Consider the following 21,448-nt stretch of genomic DNA (forward strand, 5'->3'; position numbering starts at 1 on the left):
ATAAATGTTTTGTGTTGAAATGCTTTTAAAAGGGCTAGTTTTATGTCAAATTTGAGATTATAAAGTAGAAATTATAGCTTCTGCTTAGTAATATTGTTCCCTTTTACTCATTATCAATTTGTCATACAATTAAGTTACACAAAATTTATTTTATTTGAGTGATAACTCTCTTTATTCCTGGACTGAAATATATTTTAACTCCCTGAACTTTAATGATTTTTTTTCAATTGATATGCTGTAAATCAGTTGCTTCATTCCCACCCAGTTTATGTTTGCATGTTAAAGTGGGAATTTTGAACCATTAGGATTTGACTTCGAAGGTCCTGCTTGCCTGAAGTCTGTCAGCAGTGTTGATATTCTCTTCAGGAGAGTTGATCATTTTTGGATAATTATTTGGCTTTTATTTATGTGGATAGTGATTTGATGGGTGGAATTGATCATGCAAGTCTGCAACTTGCATGATCAATCAGTACAGTGGATTTGCCATAGCAAACGCAAAACAATTTAATGTACGAGCATTTTGAAGTCATGGATATAAATGCAATTTCTTCTATTTTGATTAGTTGCCTTTAATTTAAACAAAGGACAAAGTGCGTCGTCAACAACAGCAGGTAAATCTAGGTAAGGAACCTACTTTATTAATAATGATTTATTTGAATGTTTAAGTATGCATCTTCTAATATGACAGGAAATAGTGCCGTTTTTCTAATTAACTTTTATGAAATTCTATGCTGAGTGTGAGTAAGCTGCTAACAGTTCATTGTTACTGAAAATGGAAATCATTTGAAAAAGGAAAAGTAACTTTCAAAGGTTCGGTATGTAGAGTTACTTGTTTTAAATTCACCTTATTTAATCACTCTGTGTACTTTTCTGTTGTTAAAATACCACTCTTTTCTCCCATAATTAGCTCTCTTTGCATTTTAATATGCACTGATGTGCTGCCATGGGCTCTGCAGTAGCACTATTAATGCACATAATTTTCTTTTGGGCATTTTTGTTACGGTCGAGAGTAACCTGCTGTCCCCTCCAATTTTCTGGGTTCTCTGGTGACTGATGCAGCTATTTCAGGAATCATTGACTCCTCTATGCTGAGGACAGGAGATGCTGGATGAAACAGGAGGGTGGGTTGTTTGAGGTGATGCCTTCTATCACTGCACAGATGGAAGTTCTATTTATTGACAGCACACACTTATTTCTCTACTTTAAGTGGTTGAGATGAGACAATCATAGTCATCAGGGTAGTTAGAATAGAAACATAACATAGAAACGTAGAAAACCTACAGCACAATTTAGGCCCTTCGGCCTACAAAACTGTCCCGAGAAATTACCTCGGGTTACCCATAGCCCTCTATTTTTCTGAGCTTCTTGTACTTGTCCGGGAGTCTCTTAAAAGATCCTATTGTATCTGCCTCCACCACCATCACCAGCAGCCCATTCCACACACTCACCACACTCTGCGTTTTTAAAAAAAAAAACACAACAACAAAACAACTTACCCCTGATATTTCCTCTGTACCTAACTTCCAAGCACCTTGAAACTGTGCCCTCTCATGCTAACCATTTCAGCCCTGGGGAAAAAGCCTCTGACTATTCACACGAACAATGCCTCTCATCATCTTATACACCTCTATCAGGTCACCTCTCATCCTCCGTCGCTCCAAGGAAAAAAGGCCGAGTTGACTCAACCTCCTTCAAGTCATTCTTCAAGGAGACGCATTATTGAATCTCTTCCTCTTATCTGCTTGTAAATTCCAGAATAATATAACTGCTTCAGAAGTCAGATATTGGGCATTTAAATAACATGGCCTGTCCATTGTGGTTTGACCTCATGTTAAGGTTTTTGTCTTGTGAAAGAACACTGTTGCTTTGCTCATCCTTTCATGGTCTGACTGTAAATTCTAATTGTTAGAAGATATCATGGTCCACAACTTGGTGGAGAGTTTTGACCTGCACACATTGATTGTAAGCCCTTCCATGCATACACTTCCATGAATGGGTCATCAGTGGCTTAGACCTGTGTCCAAGCATGTAAACATAAGCGTTATCTGCATACAGTTGCTCTAGTTTTGGAGTGTAATTAACATAGGCTGTAACGGCGCAACATTATGGCAAGATGGTGAAAAGTAAAGGCAGTTGCAGCTTTGTTTGACATCAGATTTTGATGAAGCAAATATGAAATGGAGTTGAACTTCTATGGGCAGCTGAACTAGAAGAGGTTGTTTCTTAGTCCTTCCTAAGTAATAGAATCCAAGACTAGTGAAATTGGGAAAAAAAACATGTATTATGTATTATACTACCTACAGAATACTGAAAGGCCCAAATAGAGTCAACGTGGAGAATATATTTCCAATAATGGATGAGTTGAGGACCAGAGAACATAGACTTAGAATAGAAGGACATCCCTGTAGAATAGAGTTGAGGAAGAATTTATTCGGTCAGAGGGTTGTGAATCTGTGGAATTCATTGCCACAGACAGCTGTGGAGTCCATGGTATTGGATATATTTAAAGTGGAGGTTGATAGGTTCTTGATTAGTAAGAGGGAAAATAAATCAGCCCTGATTGAACAGCAGAGCACACTCAGTGGTCCAAATCCCTAATTCTGCTCCTATGTATTATGGTTTGCTGTTGTTTACAGTTCTCTTGGTGATCTTGTGGTGAAAATCATAACTGCTAAACCTCCAGGTGGATGGATTCAGAAGTACTTCTTCTAATGGAGAGAGACAGGTTGAGGAAGTATCTCTGTTGTTACCACAGTCTTATTTATAGCCTTTCTTAAAGGTGTTCATACTTTTAACATTTCTGAAGTTCTCTAGTTTATTCTTCTCTCCCCAGATTTGGATGGTAAGGTTTTCAATTTGTGACTGAAGCTTCCTATCATAAAAATGTTTACAACTTGCACAGGGGTGCATTGTATTTGCCTGGATTTATTATTGTTTTTAGTAGGGATATGGACTTTCCAACTTGTCAAACAAGGTAGGTGACAAGACTGGACCAACTAAGTTCTTGTGGAATGCAGTCTGTTGGATTCTGGTATTTTAATCCAGTGTTCTTTTACAAGTTAGGAAGGAGGAACAAAATGTGTTGCTTCACAATCATTTTATTAAGAGTTGATAGAAGAAAGAGAAATTTAAACATTCAGTGATAATCTACGAGATGAGAGTGTTACGTACTCGTGACACGTGACAGTGGTACCCTTGTCACGTGACTGGGGTTGAAGCTATACTGGACTTGAGGTAATGGTCTTGTGATGGTGGAGTGACGTCATTTTCCCGCCAGTAGAGATCATGTGACAGGTTTTTTTACAGGGTATAAGAGGAGGACCCCTCCCTGTGAGTTGGGGCAGTTCGTGGCTGGATTTGCCATGTTGACTTCATGCCACTGTGTGATTTAATGTGATGACGCAGTTTAGTTGAAAGATGAAGTTTTATCTAATGCCTAAAGTTTAAAAGGTCATTGCCAGCAGTTTCTTTACAATACTGCTAGTTAAGAATCAATGGAGAGTGAAGATCGGAGTTCGGGAGTTAAAGATCGAGGAGAATCAAATTTCGACGGTGAAACAGGTTCGAACTTGTTTGATCCTTATTCAGAAGGATTTCGTTGACTATTCTTGTGTTAATCCCTGGGATTCCAGAAGGGATTGAGAATAGTGCGGTAAAGGAAAGGTCAGTGCCTTTGAGCCGTTTTGTTTCATAAAATTCTTCGTGGGAAAAGTTCGACTTCGGGGACTGAAGAAAAACGACGTGAAAGAGAATTTAAATCGTCTTAAAAAGTCTCTCCTCCTTAAATGGACTGTGAGCATTTTGAGCTTTTGGCAATACCACTTTAAAGAACTGTGTTTGCAACATCGCTTTAAGAACTGTTTGAGCTGCATCGCTTTAAGAACTGTTTAAGCTGCTGCACAGTGTTACGAAAACCCCGTAACCAGGTAACTTACCAGCAAAGATAGATGGGTCAGCTGAGTCGGATGCTACTATTTTCAAACGTTTTATTCAACAAGGGCACAAACGTATGGTTAATACAAAACATTCAGATCATACACGTCGTCAAAACTCAATCTAAAACACCGGTGTAACCATAATCAATCAGAAATAAGCTCTACAATTGTCTAGGGGGTAATACTGAGTCCAACGGAAGTATAAAGAGTCACTCAGAAGTTTGCAGGCTTTTCCTTCTGGGAACCTGCTGGGGTTTGTTTTACGTTGTAGAGAGAAAGAGATGATTTAGAAAAGATATACACTTGCCCGTCGTCTTGGTAGAACAAATCCTTGGAATCAGGGGAGCAGACTTCCCCGTAGTTATTTAAAAGCAGTCTTTCGTTGGTTTTAGCCACAGATTCAAATTCGGAATCTAACGCACGTGGCTTCCTTCAAAATGACGTCCCGCTCCCACGGGAATCGATGTCGTGTTTCCTTGGTGTCTACTGGGTGCGTCTGAGGGTCCTCCCCTCAGACCCGCCTTTATACTTCTTCACGGGATCGCAGGTGTCAATCAAGTTGCAGGTATTGCGATCTCTCTCTCAACCAGCCCACTTTGCCCGAGGGCTTTTCACGTGGTCTCCATGAGACAATAGTCAAAGTCACCTTTATTCTGCTTCTTGGGAGAACGTGGTCTTCCGCACGTCTCTCTCTCTTGGGTCAGTTGACCCCACTTAACTAGAGTTCTTGCGATTTTCACAAAGGAGGGGGCCAACGGCATAACAACAGCAGCTGATTTCCGGTTATGTTAGTGATTTGTTTACTTTTGGGGGTTTGTTTTCAGTGTTTAATAAACGGGTTATTTGTTATAAAAACCCTTGCCTAACTCACATATATTTATTGTTGCCTGAATACGTAACAGGAGAGACAAAGGAACAAAGATAGTGCCTAGCATAGAACAGCACTTTATACCACAGAGATAAGAAAAAAATTCCAATCAAATCAATAGAGAAGAATCAAACAATTAGAAATCACTTATTCAGTATTGCTGTACCAAATTTATCAATGAGAAAGTATTTATTCATTTAATGCAGAACAAAGAAGCTTCCAGAGCTTTCCAGAATTATACTTTGTACAGCCACTGGTGGCATATTAAACTGTAATACCTATAAGAATTACTTATATAAACACATGCTTAATTGTCAAACTGCAAAGAAAATAGCAATTAAACAGTCTAATCTAAGAATTAAACTGTTGGATCCAATGGTGTTCCCTTTAGAATGGAGTTGTGGTTGAAGAGCTCTTTTAAAGTAGGTATTGACTGCTGTCTATCACTGACTGTGCATGCTTCTCCCTGTTTTTCAGGGTGGACTTGACTGCACAGGCTGAGTGGCATGGCTGTGTTCTCAGTAGCTGCATGTTCTCTATTCAGAAGGTTCAATCCAGTCTGTTAAGAAAACGTTAGCTGAGTGATCTCTTGCCATTATATTGCATTAAAATTTCAGCAGCCTACAAACAAATTACCAGACCACAGGGGATTATGGTGGAGCTAACTGAATGGAAACAAAAATAACCAAGCCACGCATTGCATGTCTTTCAGTGTTTTGACGCCAAATCCATTGCAAACAATAGCATCAGTAAAACGAAAGGAATCGGGTCCCACTTCTTCAGAAACAAAAGACAAGAAGAAAAAATCTGCATTGGATGAAATAATGGAGGTAGACTATTGCAGTCAGTTTCACTTTATCCCTGCTATTTTTTGTAGTCGGAAAGAATAAATTGTGTGGCTCTGTTACACGTCATTATCAGTTGCAAATGCACAGAATGGTGGCTTGAATATTTCTGGGGATTATGGATCAGGAAAGAATTATGAAGTGCAGATGAGCAGGTGAAATGACACTGGGGTGAGCACCAGGAGTTCTGCTTTATTTGAGGTATTAACATTTAGCTTATGGGCGTGCAGGTTGACATTTCTTATTTGGAAATGACACCAAACTTGAACGTGGGGTTAAGTGTGAGGGGAATGGTGCGGCTGTGTGGAGTTAGCGTGTTCTCCATGAGTCTATATGCATTTCCTCCTACATCCCAGAGAAATGCAGGTTGCTGGGTTAATTATGGGGTGGCATGGTAGCATATTGGCTAATGTAGCGCTTTGCAGCACCAGTGATTAGGGTTCATTTCCCACTGCTGACTGTAAGGAGTTTGTAAATTATCCTCATGACCGTGTGAATTTCCTCCAGAGCTCCTGTTTCTCCCCCCCCCCCCCCCCACTTCCCAAAGATATTAATTAGGGGCATGCTACTACATTGGCACTAGAAGCATGGTGCACTCGGGGTTGTTCCTAGCATATCCTCAGACTCTTTGTGTCAATGACCAACACAACACATTTCAACGCATGTTTAAGTATACATGCAACATAGCTAATCTTTAGCTCTTAAACCTTTAATTCACACCTCAATTGCATCAGGTGTGTCAGTGAATGGTAGGGAAATTGATGAATCAGGAATGATTTTTTTTAAAAAAGAGACAAATCTCGGATGAGTGTAAATGGCTGTTTAAAGTTCAGCGTGTACTTGAAAGGCCAGTGTCTATGCTGTTTGCCTGTCTCTATAATGCTAATATTAGATTCTGCTGAAGAAGAGTATCTTACTGGTTTATGGTACTGGTTATTATATTGTGACTTCTACATAATAAGATTACCTTGAATTAGCAGTCTTAATTTTGAATATGTGTGTTTTAGTTTGAAGAACAGAAAAAGCGAAGTCTGAGAAGAGATCATTGGCTTCACACTGTAAGTTCAAAAATTTCTTTGCTGTCTGGCTACAGATTTGATTAGTCAACTAATAATATAATTTGTTTGCCATGGCTGGTGTGTGGTATTATTGCTTGTAAGACAGTTTGGTTTCTTCTATGGCCCAGTGAATTTTCTGAATGGGTGGAATAAAGCTGTGAAGTTTTGTCCTCTTAGCTAGGATTAATCTAGCAACTGTTAAAATGGGGGGGGCGGGGGAGACAACAGAAATCATTAAAATCGTCAGTAGCAGGCCATGCAGCATCTATGGAGAGAAGAGTTATATAACATGCTAGTTATACAACTTGAGGAAGGGATAAAGTAAGCTGTAATATGATGGGGGGGACTGAGATTGGAAGATGTAGATCTCCAGATAAATTAATGGCAGTAATTTCCTGGAAAACGGTGGCCTGTTATGTGATGGAATCCTCGTCCAGAGGGAGGTATGTGAATGTGTTAGAGAGCTTGCATAGGTTTGAAGGCAGCGTTGGAGTTGGTCCTCGAAGAATAGAGTGCTGCAAGTTCAGAGTCGGGAGAGATTGAGAGCAGCTACCTGGAGTGCAAAGATTGGGATGCTCACAAAAAAATACAAGAACATGTTTAAAAATTGAATTTAACACAGTCACAATAAAAAAAAAGTAGCCCCTAGTTGAATCACTAATGAGTGTTCTTCCATTTGCTATTGAAAGTTGCCTAAGGCAGAATTAATTTTTTTTTTCCTTGACTTGCTCATCTAACTGGTTGAAGTAATAGCTTACCCCCAAGCTCCATGCAACAATAAGTAACTTATATTTCACAGAACTATTACTGGAGGTGCTTTATCTTCTGTAGGGAAGTGTGTGGTCATTTATCCATGGGTTTTTGCCTGAATTTTAATTGCTATTGGAAATCATTGATCCATCTCTTCACGTGAGTTGAGAATGACCCTTGAGCAGCAGCACAGAAAAAGACATTCAGTCCACTAAGTCCATGCTGAACATTGAGCACCCATTTATACTAATCTTGCATTAATCACACTGTGTTTTCGTCATATTCCCATCAATTATCTCACCTTTCCAACCCTAGTGTGTACCACACACACATAAATGAGAGCTGATTTATGATAACCAGTCAAGATTAAGGCCTTTAACTCAAACATGCTGAATAACGCTGTAAAATAATAATACTAAACCTAATTGGAGAAGTACTTTCTGGAGAAAACAAATATCATTAATCTTGTGGTCTGTCAAAAAAATAAGGAAATAATGATAAGTCTGCAGGCACCAGCTGTGGCGAGACATGTAAATGATTTTTCAACAAAACTGTTCTCCAAACTATGTGACCATCATTCCACATCATTTTCTGTTTATATTCCAATTAGCTTATTGTCATATACAGCAGGGTGCAATGAACTTCTTGCTTGTGTGAAGTTCACAATAAGTATTACACAAGGTAATGATAAATACAGAGATGAAAAAACACGATGCAGTGTAATCTGAAGTGGTTTAAAACGAAATGCCATTAGGGTTAGTAAGTTGTGGTCATGCTATGTTGGCGCCAGAATCATGGTGACACTTGCAAGTTGACCAGCAGAATCTTCCTGATTTGATTTAATGCACTTTACTCTATGTTCTGATGTACATGTGACAAATAAACCTAATATCTCTTCAATAAAAGAGGTAGAATTAAAGATTTCCAGCATCTACAGTATAAAATATTGAGAAAATGATGTATTAAATCATTCGTGTTTGGGAAATTAGAATTAAATGTGTGTTCGATCTTTTCCAAAAAGAAGTATGTGTTACGTATATGGTTTGATTATATAACAAAATTGTTACGTGACCAAGCAGCTGTTTAATTTGATAAATAATAGTTTCCTTTTCTGTTTTACTAGGGAATTGTCGTTAAATTAATAACTAAGAAACTTGGGGAAAAATATTATAAGAAGAAAGCAGTGATAAAGGTAACATCTTTTTTTACATTAAGTATCTTGCCCTTTAAAGTGACACTGTGGCGACCCACTTTCTGTGCAGGCGAACCGGCTCACAAATAGCCAGCGCGCGGGGAGAGACTATGGTAATGCACCTCTGATGTCATTTCCGCCCGGAGAGGGCGGGCACTAGGGATTAAATGCCAGCGCCGCGAAGTTTGAATAAACTAGTCTCGAAACGACTTACTGACTGCGTGTCGTTATTTCAGCACTGTGTGTAGCACATCGCTACATTGATGACAAACGGGATTTGGACCAAAGATGACCGACTCTTCATCTGTTCACGCAGTTTCGCTACAACTGCCGACTTTCTGGACGCTGCGACCACACGTGTGGCTTAGCCAAGCAGAAGCCCAGTTCCAGATTCGGCAGATATCTTCTGATTCCACGCGCTACTATCACGTGGTGAGCACCCTTGACCAGGAGAAGGCTGCCCAGGTTGCGGATTTCATACAGTCGCCCCCGGAAGAAGACAAATATGAAGCATTCAAAGCGCTGCTCATTGGGACCTTTGGCCTCTTGCAGCATGAGCGGGGTGCCCGCCTGCTTCACCTGGACAGTTTGGGAGACAGACTGCCATCAGCATTGATGAATGAGATGCTGGCCCTGGCTGACGGACACAAGCCCTGCCTCATGTTCGAGCAAGCGTTCCTAGAGCAACTGCCTGTGGACATACATCTGCTGCTGGCCGACGCAGATTTCAGCGACCCCTGGAAGGTGGCGGCCCAGGCAGACGTGCTGTGGAAAGCGAAGAGGGAGAGCGTGGTGTCCATCGGTCAGATTACCAGGCCACGCGCCCAACAGCAGACCAGACCAGGCCCAGCGGGAGGCGCACACAACACAGAGGCAGGAGTGAGGAGGACAGTGAACAGTGGTGTTTCTACCACCAGCGGTGGGGCACAGAAGCCCGTCATTGTTGCCCGCCCTGCAAGGGCCAGGGCCAGCTGCCGCTAATGACTATGGCGGCTGGCCACCAGAACAGCCTCTTGTACGTTTGGGACAAACAGTCGGGACGCCGCCTGTGACGGGGTACGACACCCGCAACATGAAGCCAGGACCCACCCTGAGGGCCGCAAACGGCAGCACGATACGGACCTATGGCACCCGCACAGTGCAGCTGCAGTTCGGTGCCAGCCGGTTCACGTGGGACTTCACACTGGCTGCGGTGGCCCAACCACTCCTGGGGGCGGACTTCTTGCGAGCTCACAGCCTGCTGGTCGACTTGCAAGGGAAAAGACTGGTGCATGCCAAGACTTTCCAGATGTTCTCCCTGGGTGAAGCCAAGTTGCCGGCCCCACACCTGGACTCCATCACACTGTCAGACAACGAATTCACCAGAATCCTAGTGGACTTTCCATCGATTCTGGCACTGCAGTTCACGGCAGCCATGCCCAGACACAGGGTACAGCACCACATCCCGACCCAGGGACCACCCCTCCACGCCAGCGCACGAAGGCTCCCCCCCAGAAAAGCTCCACCTGGCGAAGGAGGAATTCAAGAGGATGGAGGAATTGGGGATCGTACTGAGGTCTGACAGCCCATGGGCCTTCCCCCTGCACATGGTGCCAAAAGCAGCTAGGGGTTGGAGACCATGCGGTGACTACCGCAGACTGAACGAGGCTACCACTCCAGACCGCTACCCCGTGCCGCACATACAGGACTTAGCAGCAAACCTGCATGGGGCAAGAATCTTTTCCAAAGTAGACCTCGTCTGGGGGTACCATCAAATCCGGGTGCACCCTGAAGACATCCCCAAAACAGCACTCATCACCCCGTTTGGCCTGTTCGAGTTCCTCCGAATGCCGTTCGGCCTGAAGAATGCCGCACAGACGTTCCAGCGGCTAATGGATGCGGTGGGACGCGACCTGGACTTTGCATTCATCTATTTAGACGACATCCTTATAGCCGGCAGTAGTCGTCAGGAACATCTGTCCCACCTGGGCCAGCTCTACTCCCGCCTGCGTGATTTCGGCCTCACGATCAACCCGGCCAAATGCCAGTTCGGTCTCGATACCATCTGCTTTCTGGGCCACAGGATTACCAAAGACAGGGCAACACCTCTGCCCGCCAAGGTAGACGCGATCCGCCACTTTGCCCGGCCCAACACGGTCAAAGGCCTGCAGGAGTTTGTTGGTATGGTGAACTTCTACCACCGTTTCCTCCCCTCAGCAGCCCGTATCATGCGCCCTTTGTACACCCTGATGTCGGGTAAAGCAAGGACATTACTTGGGACGAGGAGGCCACGGCCGCTTTCGTTAAAGCCAAGGAAGCCTTGGCAGATGCCGCGATGCTGGTGCACCCCAGAACGGACGTTCTGACTGCCTTCACAGTGGACGCATCCGACACAGCAGTCAGTGGGGTGCTGGAGCAACTCATCGAGGGGCGCTGGCAACCCCTGGCGTTCTTCAGCAAGCACCTACGACCACCCAAACTCATGTACAGTGCTTTCGACCGGGAGCTGTTGGCACTGTATCTGACAATTCGGCATTTCAGGTACTTCGTAGAAAGTATTTCACCGCGTTCATGGACCACAAACCGTTGACCTTCGCGTTCACGAAGGTGTCCGATCCCTGGTCGGCTCGCCAGCAGCAACATCTGTCCTACGTCTCTGAGTACACGACAGACATCCAGCGTGTCTCGGGAAAGGACAACGTCGTGGCGGATGCACTCTCCAGACCAGCTATCCAGGCCCTGTCCCTGTGGATGGAATGTGCAGCACTGGCGGAGGCGCAGCAGGCAGACGACGAGATGCCCAGCTACAGGACCGCAGTGTCGGGTTTGCAGCTGCAAGACTTTCTCGTAGGCCCAGGTGAGAGGACCCTCCTGTGTGACGTGGCTACCGGCCAACCTCACCCCATTGTCCTGGCAGCCTGGAGGCGGCGAGTTTTCGACCCCATACACGGTTTGGCACACCCATCTATCAGGACAACCGTCCGGCTGGTCTCCAGCAAGTTCGCGTGGCACGGACTTCGCAAGCAATGGGCCAGAACGTGCGCGCAGTTCCAAACAGCCAAGGTGCAGCGGCACACTAAAGCCCCGCCGCAGCAGTTCGAACCCACCCACCGGAGGTTTGACCACATTCATGTGGATATCGTGGGCCCCCTACCAGTGACCCGAGGAGCGCGGTACCTCCTAACTATGGTAGACCGGTTCACGAGGTGGCCAGAGACGGTCCTGCTCACTGACATATCTGCCGATTCCTGCGCCCAAGCACTGATTGCAACCTGGGTAGCACGCTTCGGGGTACTGGCCCACATTACCTCCAACAGAGGCGCCCAGTTCACCTCCAGCCTGTGGTCAGCTGTGGCCAGCCTGTTGGGAACACAGTTACACCACATAACTGCCTACCACCCACAGTCGAATGGGCTAGTGGAACGCTTCCACTGTCACTTGAAGTTGGCTCTCATGGCCCGCCTGAGAGGACCTAACTGGGTGGACGAGCTTCCTTGGGTCCTGCTTGGAATTCGCACAGCGCCCAAAGAGGGTCTGCATGCCTCGTCGGCCGAGTTGGTATATGGCGCACCCCTGGCCGTCCCAGGAGAGTTCATACCAGCCCCAAGGGGGCAAGAGGAAGAACCCACAGCAGTCCTGGACAGACTAAGCGAGAGGCAGGGCAACCTGGCCCCCGTACCGACTTCACAGCACGGACGGACCCCGACCCATGTACCCAAAGACCTGCAGAACTGTAAGTTTGTGTTTGTACGAAGGGGCAGACACTGGGCACCGCTACAGCGGCCGTTCAAGGTGATCAACAACAACGGGTCCACGTACGTTCTGGACATTGGGGGGAAAGAGGAGGTTTTCACGGTGGACCGATTCAAACCAGCCCATGTGGACTTGGCGCAGCCGGTTGAGGTTCAGGCACCGCGGCGCAGAGGCAGACCTCCCAAACAGAGGCTGATCCAGACTGTGGGCGTTGGGGGGGGTGTATTGCCAATTCTGGGGGGGGGGGGGGGTGGTGTTATGTGGCGACCCACTTTCTGCGCAGGCAAACCGGCTCACAAATAGCCAGCGCGCGGGGAGAGACTTTGGTAATGCACCTCTGATGTCATTTCCGCCCGGAGAGGGCGGGCGCTAGGGATTAAATGATTAAATGCCAGCGCCGCGAAGTTTGAATAAACTAGTCTCAAAACGACTTACCGACTGCGTGTCGTTATTTCAGCGCTGTGTGTAGCACATCACTACAACACCTAATTTCCTGAACTCTCTATGCAGAAACTTGTCACTCATCCTACCCATGTCAGCTACATGGACAACCTCTCGCTGTTCACCCTCCCAGTTAAGACTGCTGAGGACTCTATCTGAGATATCCCGAAACAGTGAAGCAACATACCATCCGGGAATCTCATTCTCGCCCACAGAACCTCCTGTTCATTCCCATAACTAATGAATCCCTTATCAGCACAGTGTGCCTCTTTTCCCATCTTTGGCTTTCCTCTGTTAAGTCACCCCCCCCCACCTGACAGCATCCAAAGTGATATACCTGCTGTTGAGGGGATAGCCACAACGGTACTCTGCACTGGCTCCTTAACCCCTTTCCCCTTCCTAAAAGCCATCCAGTTTCCTGTGACCTGCATCTTGGGTGTCACTGCCTCTCTAGATGTCCTGTCTACCTGTCTATCACCTCCTTAGCTTCCTGAATGATCCGGAGTTCGCCCAGTTCCAGCTCCAACTCTTTAACACGATTTGTTAGAAGTTGCAGCTGGATGCACTTCTTGAAATTGCATTTCTCAGGGACACTGGAAGTCTCCCTGTCTTCCCACAACCCGCAAGAGGAGCATTTCATTATCTTGCCTGTTATCCCCATTGTTCTAGCTGAGCAGATACAAAGAAGAGAATGAGAAAACTTGAGCTTTTCTTTGCCTTCTCTGAATGAAGTCTCACTTCATGGAAGTCTTGAAGAGCTAAAGCCTCAAGATCATCACTCTATGTCCACTCAGATGATGACTGCTGCAATGATGGCAGTTGCACTTGCCCATGTCTTCCTTCCTTTTGCTGTTACAATTACTACGTTGACTTAGACCTAGGGGGCCGGCGTCGGGCAAGTTGCTCTTACTAATGAATCCCAAGCACTGATTGGTTGCCGGTTAAAGCTCTTTTCACTGTACTTTTAATATGCAAGATTTAAACTGCTCCCATAAAATATTTCCATTCATCTACAAAAGTCTTGTAGTGATAAAGGCGTGAAATTATTACCTTTTAAAATGCTTGCTTGAAGTTGAATGCATCCTGGCTCAGTACCCATAAATTTAAGTTTCAAAGTAAAGGGCACAGTTTCTTCCCTGACATTCGAGCACTACACTTTCAGAAGTTCTCCCTATGTAGTAGTATATTAAATGAAGCCCTGTCTGCTCTTTGGCTGTAAAGATCCTGTGGCAGTTTTCAGAGATGAACAGGACTTCTCTTGGTGGCCTAGGCCACATTTTTAGTTGACTTCTATCTAGAACAAACTCTGGTCAGCTACTTACAAGGAAAGATACAATAAGATTGAAAGTGTACAGAGAAAATTTACAAGGATGATGCCAGGACTTGAGGACCTGAGTTCTAACCCTAACCCTAACCCTAACCCTAACCCTAACCCTAACCCTAACCCTAACCCTAACCCTAACCCTAACCCTAACCCTAACCCTAACCCTAACCCTAACCCTAACCCTTACCCTTCCCGTTCAGGACTTTATTCCCTATATTTTAGGATAATGACAAGAGATTTGATAGAGACATTAAAAAATTGAGAGGTATTGATAGGGTAAATGCAAGTAGGCATTTTCCAGTAAAATGGAGTCATAGGTTAAGATGAGGGAACTTCTTCACTCAGAAGTTGGTGCGAGTGTGGAGAATGAGCTGCCAGAGGAAGTATTGGATCCAGATTCGATATCATCATTTAAAAAAAATGTTGATGTACATGAATGGGAGAGTTATGGGAGGCTATGATCCAAGTGTGGATTGATGGAACTAGGCAGAGTAATAGTTCAGCATTGACTAGATGATATCAATGGCCTGATTCTGTGTTGTAGTGCTGTATGACTCTTAAGTTCCCACAACTCGTACTAGCTGGGTGGATGGGGGCTTTTAGATAGTAAATACTTTAAGAGTGACTACACTCTGGAATGTTGTGAAGTCCTGAGAGGTCCCCTATGAATAGCAATTGTTTGTGGGTGGAGTGAAATGGAAAAATTTTGTTAATGGAGTATGATTCATTTTTCAGGAAGTTCAAGAAAAGTACACAGCAATTATCAAAATGATTGATTCTGGAGATAAACTAAAAGTTGATCAGACTCATTTGGAGACGGTCATCCCAGCCCCTGGTAAAGCTAAACTCACTGAGTGTTATTGTTGTTTGTGTGTGATTCTCTGTAATGACATTACTGGAAGTATCTACTCATTCCTGCTTTCTTAGGTAAGAAGCTGCTGGTTGTGAATGGTGGTTATCGAGGCAATGAGGCCATTCTGGACTCAATACACGAACAAAGCTTCAGTGCTACAATAATCATAGATTCTGTAAGTTCACATTTTCCTTTGATGGGAAAAGATTAATTCCACCTCTTTTGTCCTGTTGAATAATTTATAAAATTACAGTAATGTATTGGTTTCTCACAGCTAAAACATTGTAGAAAAGTTTTTTAAAATTGTAGTTTTAAACCAGTTAGGATTAACAGTTGGATTGAAATATTAGATAAAGATCTATTTTAAAGCTTAGCTTTTATTTGTCACATGTACATTAAAACATACACTGAAATGTGTCGTTTGTGGCAAATCACATCAGTGAGGATTGTTCTGGGAGCCTGCGAGTGTTGTCACGCTTCTGATGCAAACATAGCATGCCCACAACTCACTAACCCTAACCATACGTTTTGGGAATGTGGCGGGAAACCAGTGCAGCCAGGAGAAACCCACATAGTCATGGGGTGAAGATACAAACTCCTTACAAGAAGCAGTGGGAATCGAAGCCCAAATTTACAGCTACCTGCACTAACTGCTAGCCTACCATGCCACCATTTTTAATACTGTTAAAAATGTCAGTTGTTATTATGACATCTTCTAAAAGTATGACAAAACACACTAAAATTTTACTGTGGGATTTTCTACAGTGAGTGCCATGGGAGCGAAGTGGTTAGCATGATGCTACTATAGCTTAGGGCGATAGAGTTCGGATTTCAATTTCAGTGGATTCTGTAAGAAGTTTGCATGTTCTCCCTGTGAACCTGTGGATTTCCTCCAGGCCCTCCAGTTTCCTCCCACAGTCCAAAGATATGCCAGTTAATAGTTTAATTGGTCATTGTAAATTGTCCTTTGTTTAGGCTAACGTTTAATAGGTGGGTTGCTAGGCGGGGCGGCTCACTGCACCAGAATCAGGTTTATTATCACCGGCATGTGACGTGAAATTTGTTAACTTAGCAGCAGCAGTTCAATGCAATACATAATCTAGCAGAGATGGAAAGTAATCATAATAAATAAAATAAAGCATAAGAAATAAATAAATCAATTACATAGATTTAATAATTTTTTTAAAAATGTGCAAATACAGAAATACTGTATATTTTTTTAAAAAGTGAGGTAGTGTCCAAAGCTTCAATGTCCATTCAGGAATCAGATGGCAAAGGGGAAGAAGCTGTTCCTGAATCACTGAGTGTGTGCTTTCAGGCTTCTGTATCTTCTACCTGATTGTAACAGTGAGAAAAGTGCATGCCCTGGGTGCTGGATGTCCTTAATAATGGATGCTGCCTTTCTGAGACACCACTCCCTAAAGAAGTCCTGGGTACTTTGTAGGCTAGTGCCCAAGATGGAGCTGACTAGATTTACAACCTTCTGAAGCTTCTTTCGATCCAGTGCAGTAGTCCCTCCATACCGGGTTAGTAAGTTTGCTGATGACAAACTTGGAGGTGTTGTGGATAGTGTGGAGAGCTGTCAGAGGTTACAGCGGGACATTGATAAGATGCAAAATAGGGCTGAGAAGTGGCAGGTGGTGTTCAACCCAGATAAGTGTGAAGTGGTTCATTTTGGTAGGTCAAATATGATGGCAGAATATAGTATTAATGGTTAGACTCTTGGCAACGTGGAGGATCAGAGGGATTTTGGGGTCCGAATCCATAGGACACTCAAAGCAGCTGCACAGGTTGACTCTGTGGTTCAGAAGGCAAATGGTGTATTGGCCTTCATCAATCATGGAATTGAATTTAGGAGCCGAGAGGCAATGTTGCAGCTCTATAGGACCCTGGTCAGACCCCACTTGGAGTACTGTGCTCAGTTCTGGTCGCCTCATTACAGGAAGGATGTGGAAAACATCGAAAGGGTGCGGAGGAGATTTACAAGGATGTTGCCTGGATTGGGGAGTATGCCTCATGAAAACAGGTTGAGTGAACTCAGCCTTTTCTCCTTGGAGCGACGGAGGATGAGAGGTGATGTGATAGAGGTGTATAAGATGATGAGAGGCATTGATCATGTGGATAGTCAGAGGCTTTTTCCCAGGGCTGAAATGGTTGCCACAAGATGACACAGGTTTAAGGTGCTGGGGAGTAGGTCCAGAGATGATGTCAGGGGTAAGTTTTTTACTCAGAGTGGTAAGTGCGTGAAATGGGCTGCGGGCAACGGTGGTGGAGGCAGATACGATAGGGTCTTTTAAGAGACTTTTAGGTAAGTACTTGGACCTTAGAAAAATAGAGGGAAGTCTAGTAATTTCTAAGGTAGGGACATGTTTGGCACAACTTTGTGGGCCAAAGGGCCTGTATTGTGCTGTAGGTTTTCTATGTTTCTTCTGTGTCTATGCCAAATCTTTTCAAACTCCTAATAAAGTATAGCCGCTGTCTTGCCTTCTTTATGACTACATTCTTGCCGCCTTTTGTCTTACCCTTCCTGAAGTCCACAATCAGCTACTTTGTCTTACTGATGTTGTGCCAGCTTGTTGCTGCGGCACCATTCCACTAGTTGGCATATCTCACTCCTGTACGCCCTCCCATCACCACCTGAGATTCTACCAACAATGGTTGTATTGTCAGGGAATTTGTGGATGGTATTTGAGCTATGACTAGCCACAAAGTCATGTGTATACAGAGAGTTGATCAGTGGGCTAAGCACACACCCCTGGGGTTCACCTGTGTGGATAGTCAGCGAGGAGGATATGTTATCAGCAATCCACACTGACTGTGGTCTTCTGGCTAGGAAGTTGAGGATCCGATTGCAGAGGGAGGTACAGAGGCCCAGGTTCTTCAACTTCTCAATCAGGATTGTGGGAATGATGGTATTAAATGCTAAGCTATAGTCGATGAATACAATGTGACATGTGAGATTGCGTTTGCTGTTGACCTATTGTGGTGATAGGCAAATGGGGTCCAGGTCCTTGCTGAAGCAGGAGTTCAGTCTAGTGATAACCAAACTGTCAAAGCATTTCATCACTGTCGATATGAGGGCCTGTTCTAAGCTGTATCTCTAAATAAATAATAGTCGGCAAATTATGCTGAAGGGATATAAATTCCTGAAATTGTCTACACTATGGTTCTGGAAAGTTATTGCTGGAATGATGGATGAATTCTCCAGATTGTATAGGATTTAACCTGAATTCTACCATTGTTTTCTTATAGGGACCGCTGCAGGGACGGAAGGTTGAAGGTGTACAGTATGAAGATATTTCAAAATTGGCTTAAACTCTCATCAAAACTGGGTTTGATATTTTGACAGTTCAAAGCATCATGTTGATGTCCAATGATTTTTTTTTTCTAGTGCAGACTCTACTGTGTCAGAGTTCTAGAATTTATTCATTAACCATTTTTGATTTTTTTATCTCTGCTTTACTGTCCTTCCCAATTCAAACTCTTTAATATAATGCATTTCATTATTTTCTCTGCTATGTTAAGGGAGCTGTCGCAAAGACTTTGCTTAATATAATTAACAAATAAGAGTTAGCTATTTGAGAGTTTTAGACCCAATGTCAGTCAAAATGCATTAATTCATATTTGAATCAGAATAAAAATAAAATATGATTCTCAAATAAATGATTGTTTTCCTTATGGTTATAAAATGAAACACAGAGGATTTTTTCCTGATGAAATAATTGCTGAAAGCAACTGAGGCTAAATTTGATTAAATTGATCCATTAATGAAATGGGTGCAGAAAGCATTTTTTTTATAGAAAAAAATAATACAGGATGTAATATAAAGCAGACTTCAAGAATAAACCTTACTGAACCTCTTCGAACTTATCACTGTGAACTAAATTCCTTTACTAAATGAAGTTTACCTGAACTTCGAGAAATAATTACTTAGCTAAAACCATCCACTTGGTTCTAGATCTTATTCACACAAGCTTTTTAAAAGACATTTCTGAAGCGTTAATTGACAGTGTACTCAACACAGTTAATTGCTCAATAGTTCCTGGCATTTTTCCAGATTCTCTACAAACCAGTTTTTAAACCACTGCTTAAGAAAAAATAAATCTAGACTGCTCTGTTTTTGGACAATTTTAGGAAAAAGTAGTGTTTTTGTCAGTTAAGTGATTACTTGAATAAACATTCTACTTTTGACAAATATCAGTCAGGTTTTAGATCAAATCATAGTACAGAAACTACATTGCTTTAAGTAGTTAATAACTTGCAGCTTAATGTTGATACAGTTAACATATCAGTTTTTGTTCTCTTGGATTTGAGCACAGCATTTGATACAGTAGATCACAACATTCTCATAAACCACCTTAGTCGATGGCTGGGTCTTTCTGGTCCTGCCTTAAGGTGATTTCAGTCTTAGATAACAGGATGAAAATTCTTTGTTAGCTGTGGTGATTGTGTGTCTAAAATCCATGTTATTGTGTTTGGTGGGCCACAAGGATAAATTCTTGGCATGTTATTTTCACTCTATGTGCTTCCATTAGGTCAGATTATTTCAAAACACAAGGTGAATTATCACAGCTATGCAGTCAACACATAACTGTATTTGTCTATTACCCCAGATGACCCTGAGGCTCTAAGCCCTCTGGACCAGTCTCTTTACTAGTATTACAGTATTCATTTACCTTAAACTAAGTAAGGAAAAAACTTACGTTTTGGTTGTATTTGTAGCGATTTTTAAAAATCGAAAATCTTAGAAATAAACGATCATCTGGCCTTACAAATTAAGCCAGAAGTAAAGAATTTAGGTGTTATTATTGACTGTGAGCTAAATTTCAAATTACCATATTAATCAGATTATTGAGACTGCTTTCTTTCATTTAAGGAACTTTGCAAGAGTTTGATTTCTTACAACATCTCAAAATGCAGAGAAATTCATACATGATTTTGTTTTTAGCTAATTAGACTACTGTAATGCTCTCTTTTTCAGGACTGCCCAAGAAAGATATAAATCAGGGGCAGCTTGTTGAAAATGCAGCAGCAAGAATGTTAACCAGAAAAAAAATCTGTGCACGTTTTACCAGTTTTGGCATCATACTGGCTGCTTGTGTCCTTTAGGATCAATTTTAAAGTACTCTTAATTGCATACAAGTCTCAGAAGAATCTAGCTCCTCCATATATTTTAGTGTGTCTGTCCCATTATTTCCCTAATCGTAATCTTAGATCCATGAATACTGATTTGTTTAGTCTTCCTAGAGGCAAGCATTACAAGAACTAGCGATATAGCCTTTTGCTCTAATGCAACAATCTGAAATACTTGACTGAGATCGGCCAGGCTGGTACTGTGGAACGTTTCAAAACACTTCTAAAAATCCTTATTTATACTACTCACAGGATTACTTAATTTCCTGTTGATGTTGATTACAATTACATTTGGTATTTTCAATTATATTTTATTCAACATTATTTTTCTTATGATTTTTAATTTTTCGTATTGTTTTGACTATTGATTTATCTTTACAATCTATGCAGTCTCATGCATCTTAATGTATGAAGGTGCTATATAACTAAAGTTATTTTCCAATGTTAAATATTTCTTTGAATGTTCTGGATTCAGATTTTAACATAGAACACTGTAAAGGCCCTTCAGCCCAAGATGTTTTGCCATCCTTTTGACCTACTCTGAGATCAAACTAATCTTTCCCTCCATTTTTCTATCATCCATTTGCCTATCTGAGAGGTTCTTAAATGTCCATGATGTATCTGCCTCTACCACACCCCTGGCAAAGCATTCCATGCACCCACCACTCTCTTAAAATTAAACTTGCCTCTCCCCCTGTACTTTAAAATTATGCCCCCCCTGGAAATTGCTGATTTATCTTGCATAACTTTATACACAGTTATGATGTGTATCTATACATTTGCCTGGTGTATCTCGTCTTTAACTTCATCCTCCTAGAACTCTGTGGGTTCTAGCTGAATAGCTGCCAGCTCATAAAAGTATCTAAAGAATGTTGAATATACAGTAAATGTCACATGTACATTTTGACCAATCTGAAAAGACCAAGAAAATGTTAAATTTATTCCTATTCATCCATTTTCTGCTTTCATTTTGTGAAAATAATATAACATGGAACATTACAGTACAGGCCACTTGGCCCACTATGTTGTGCTGACCTTTTAACCTATTATTCTAAGGTCAATCTAACCCTTTCCACCTACGCAGCTCATTTCTTAAATGCCCCTAAATGTATCTGCTTCTGCCATACCTCTGGAGATGGTGCTGTCTCCTAAATTAGGTTGTTGCAATGATTGTGCTAGTCAGCACCTTGGAATGTATATGCAGTGTCTGCAAGGCAAATGTTTTTCCATTGGATTACTTGTCCTGTGTATGAGCAGAAGTTCTTCATTCCAAACGCCAAACTTTACTACCAGTATTAATGAGATAACAGCAAACTG

General features: G+C 42.7%; 1 protein-coding gene across 1 annotated transcript in view; it reads left to right on the plus strand.

Moving 5' to 3' along the window:
* Positions 1-18,661, plus strand: part of kin (Kin17 DNA and RNA binding protein) — a 39,672-nt gene extending 21,011 nt beyond the window's left edge. The window contains exons 7-13 of the mRNA XM_073066525.1: positions 564-621; positions 5,516-5,633; positions 6,656-6,706; positions 8,580-8,648; positions 14,881-14,980; positions 15,073-15,173; positions 18,251-18,661. Coding sequence (XP_072922626.1) covers positions 564-621; positions 5,516-5,633; positions 6,656-6,706; positions 8,580-8,648; positions 14,881-14,980; positions 15,073-15,173; positions 18,251-18,313 — 560 coding nt within the window. The 3' untranslated portion in view covers positions 18,314-18,661. The remainder of the gene's footprint in view (positions 1-563; positions 622-5,515; positions 5,634-6,655; positions 6,707-8,579; positions 8,649-14,880; positions 14,981-15,072; positions 15,174-18,250) is intronic.
* The last annotated feature ends 2,787 nt before the right edge of the window (positions 18,662-21,448 follow it).

Source organism: Hemitrygon akajei, chromosome 14, assembly GCF_048418815.1.
Source record: "Hemitrygon akajei chromosome 14, sHemAka1.3, whole genome shotgun sequence".
Lineage (NCBI taxonomy): Eukaryota > Metazoa > Chordata > Chondrichthyes > Myliobatiformes > Dasyatidae > Hemitrygon > Hemitrygon akajei.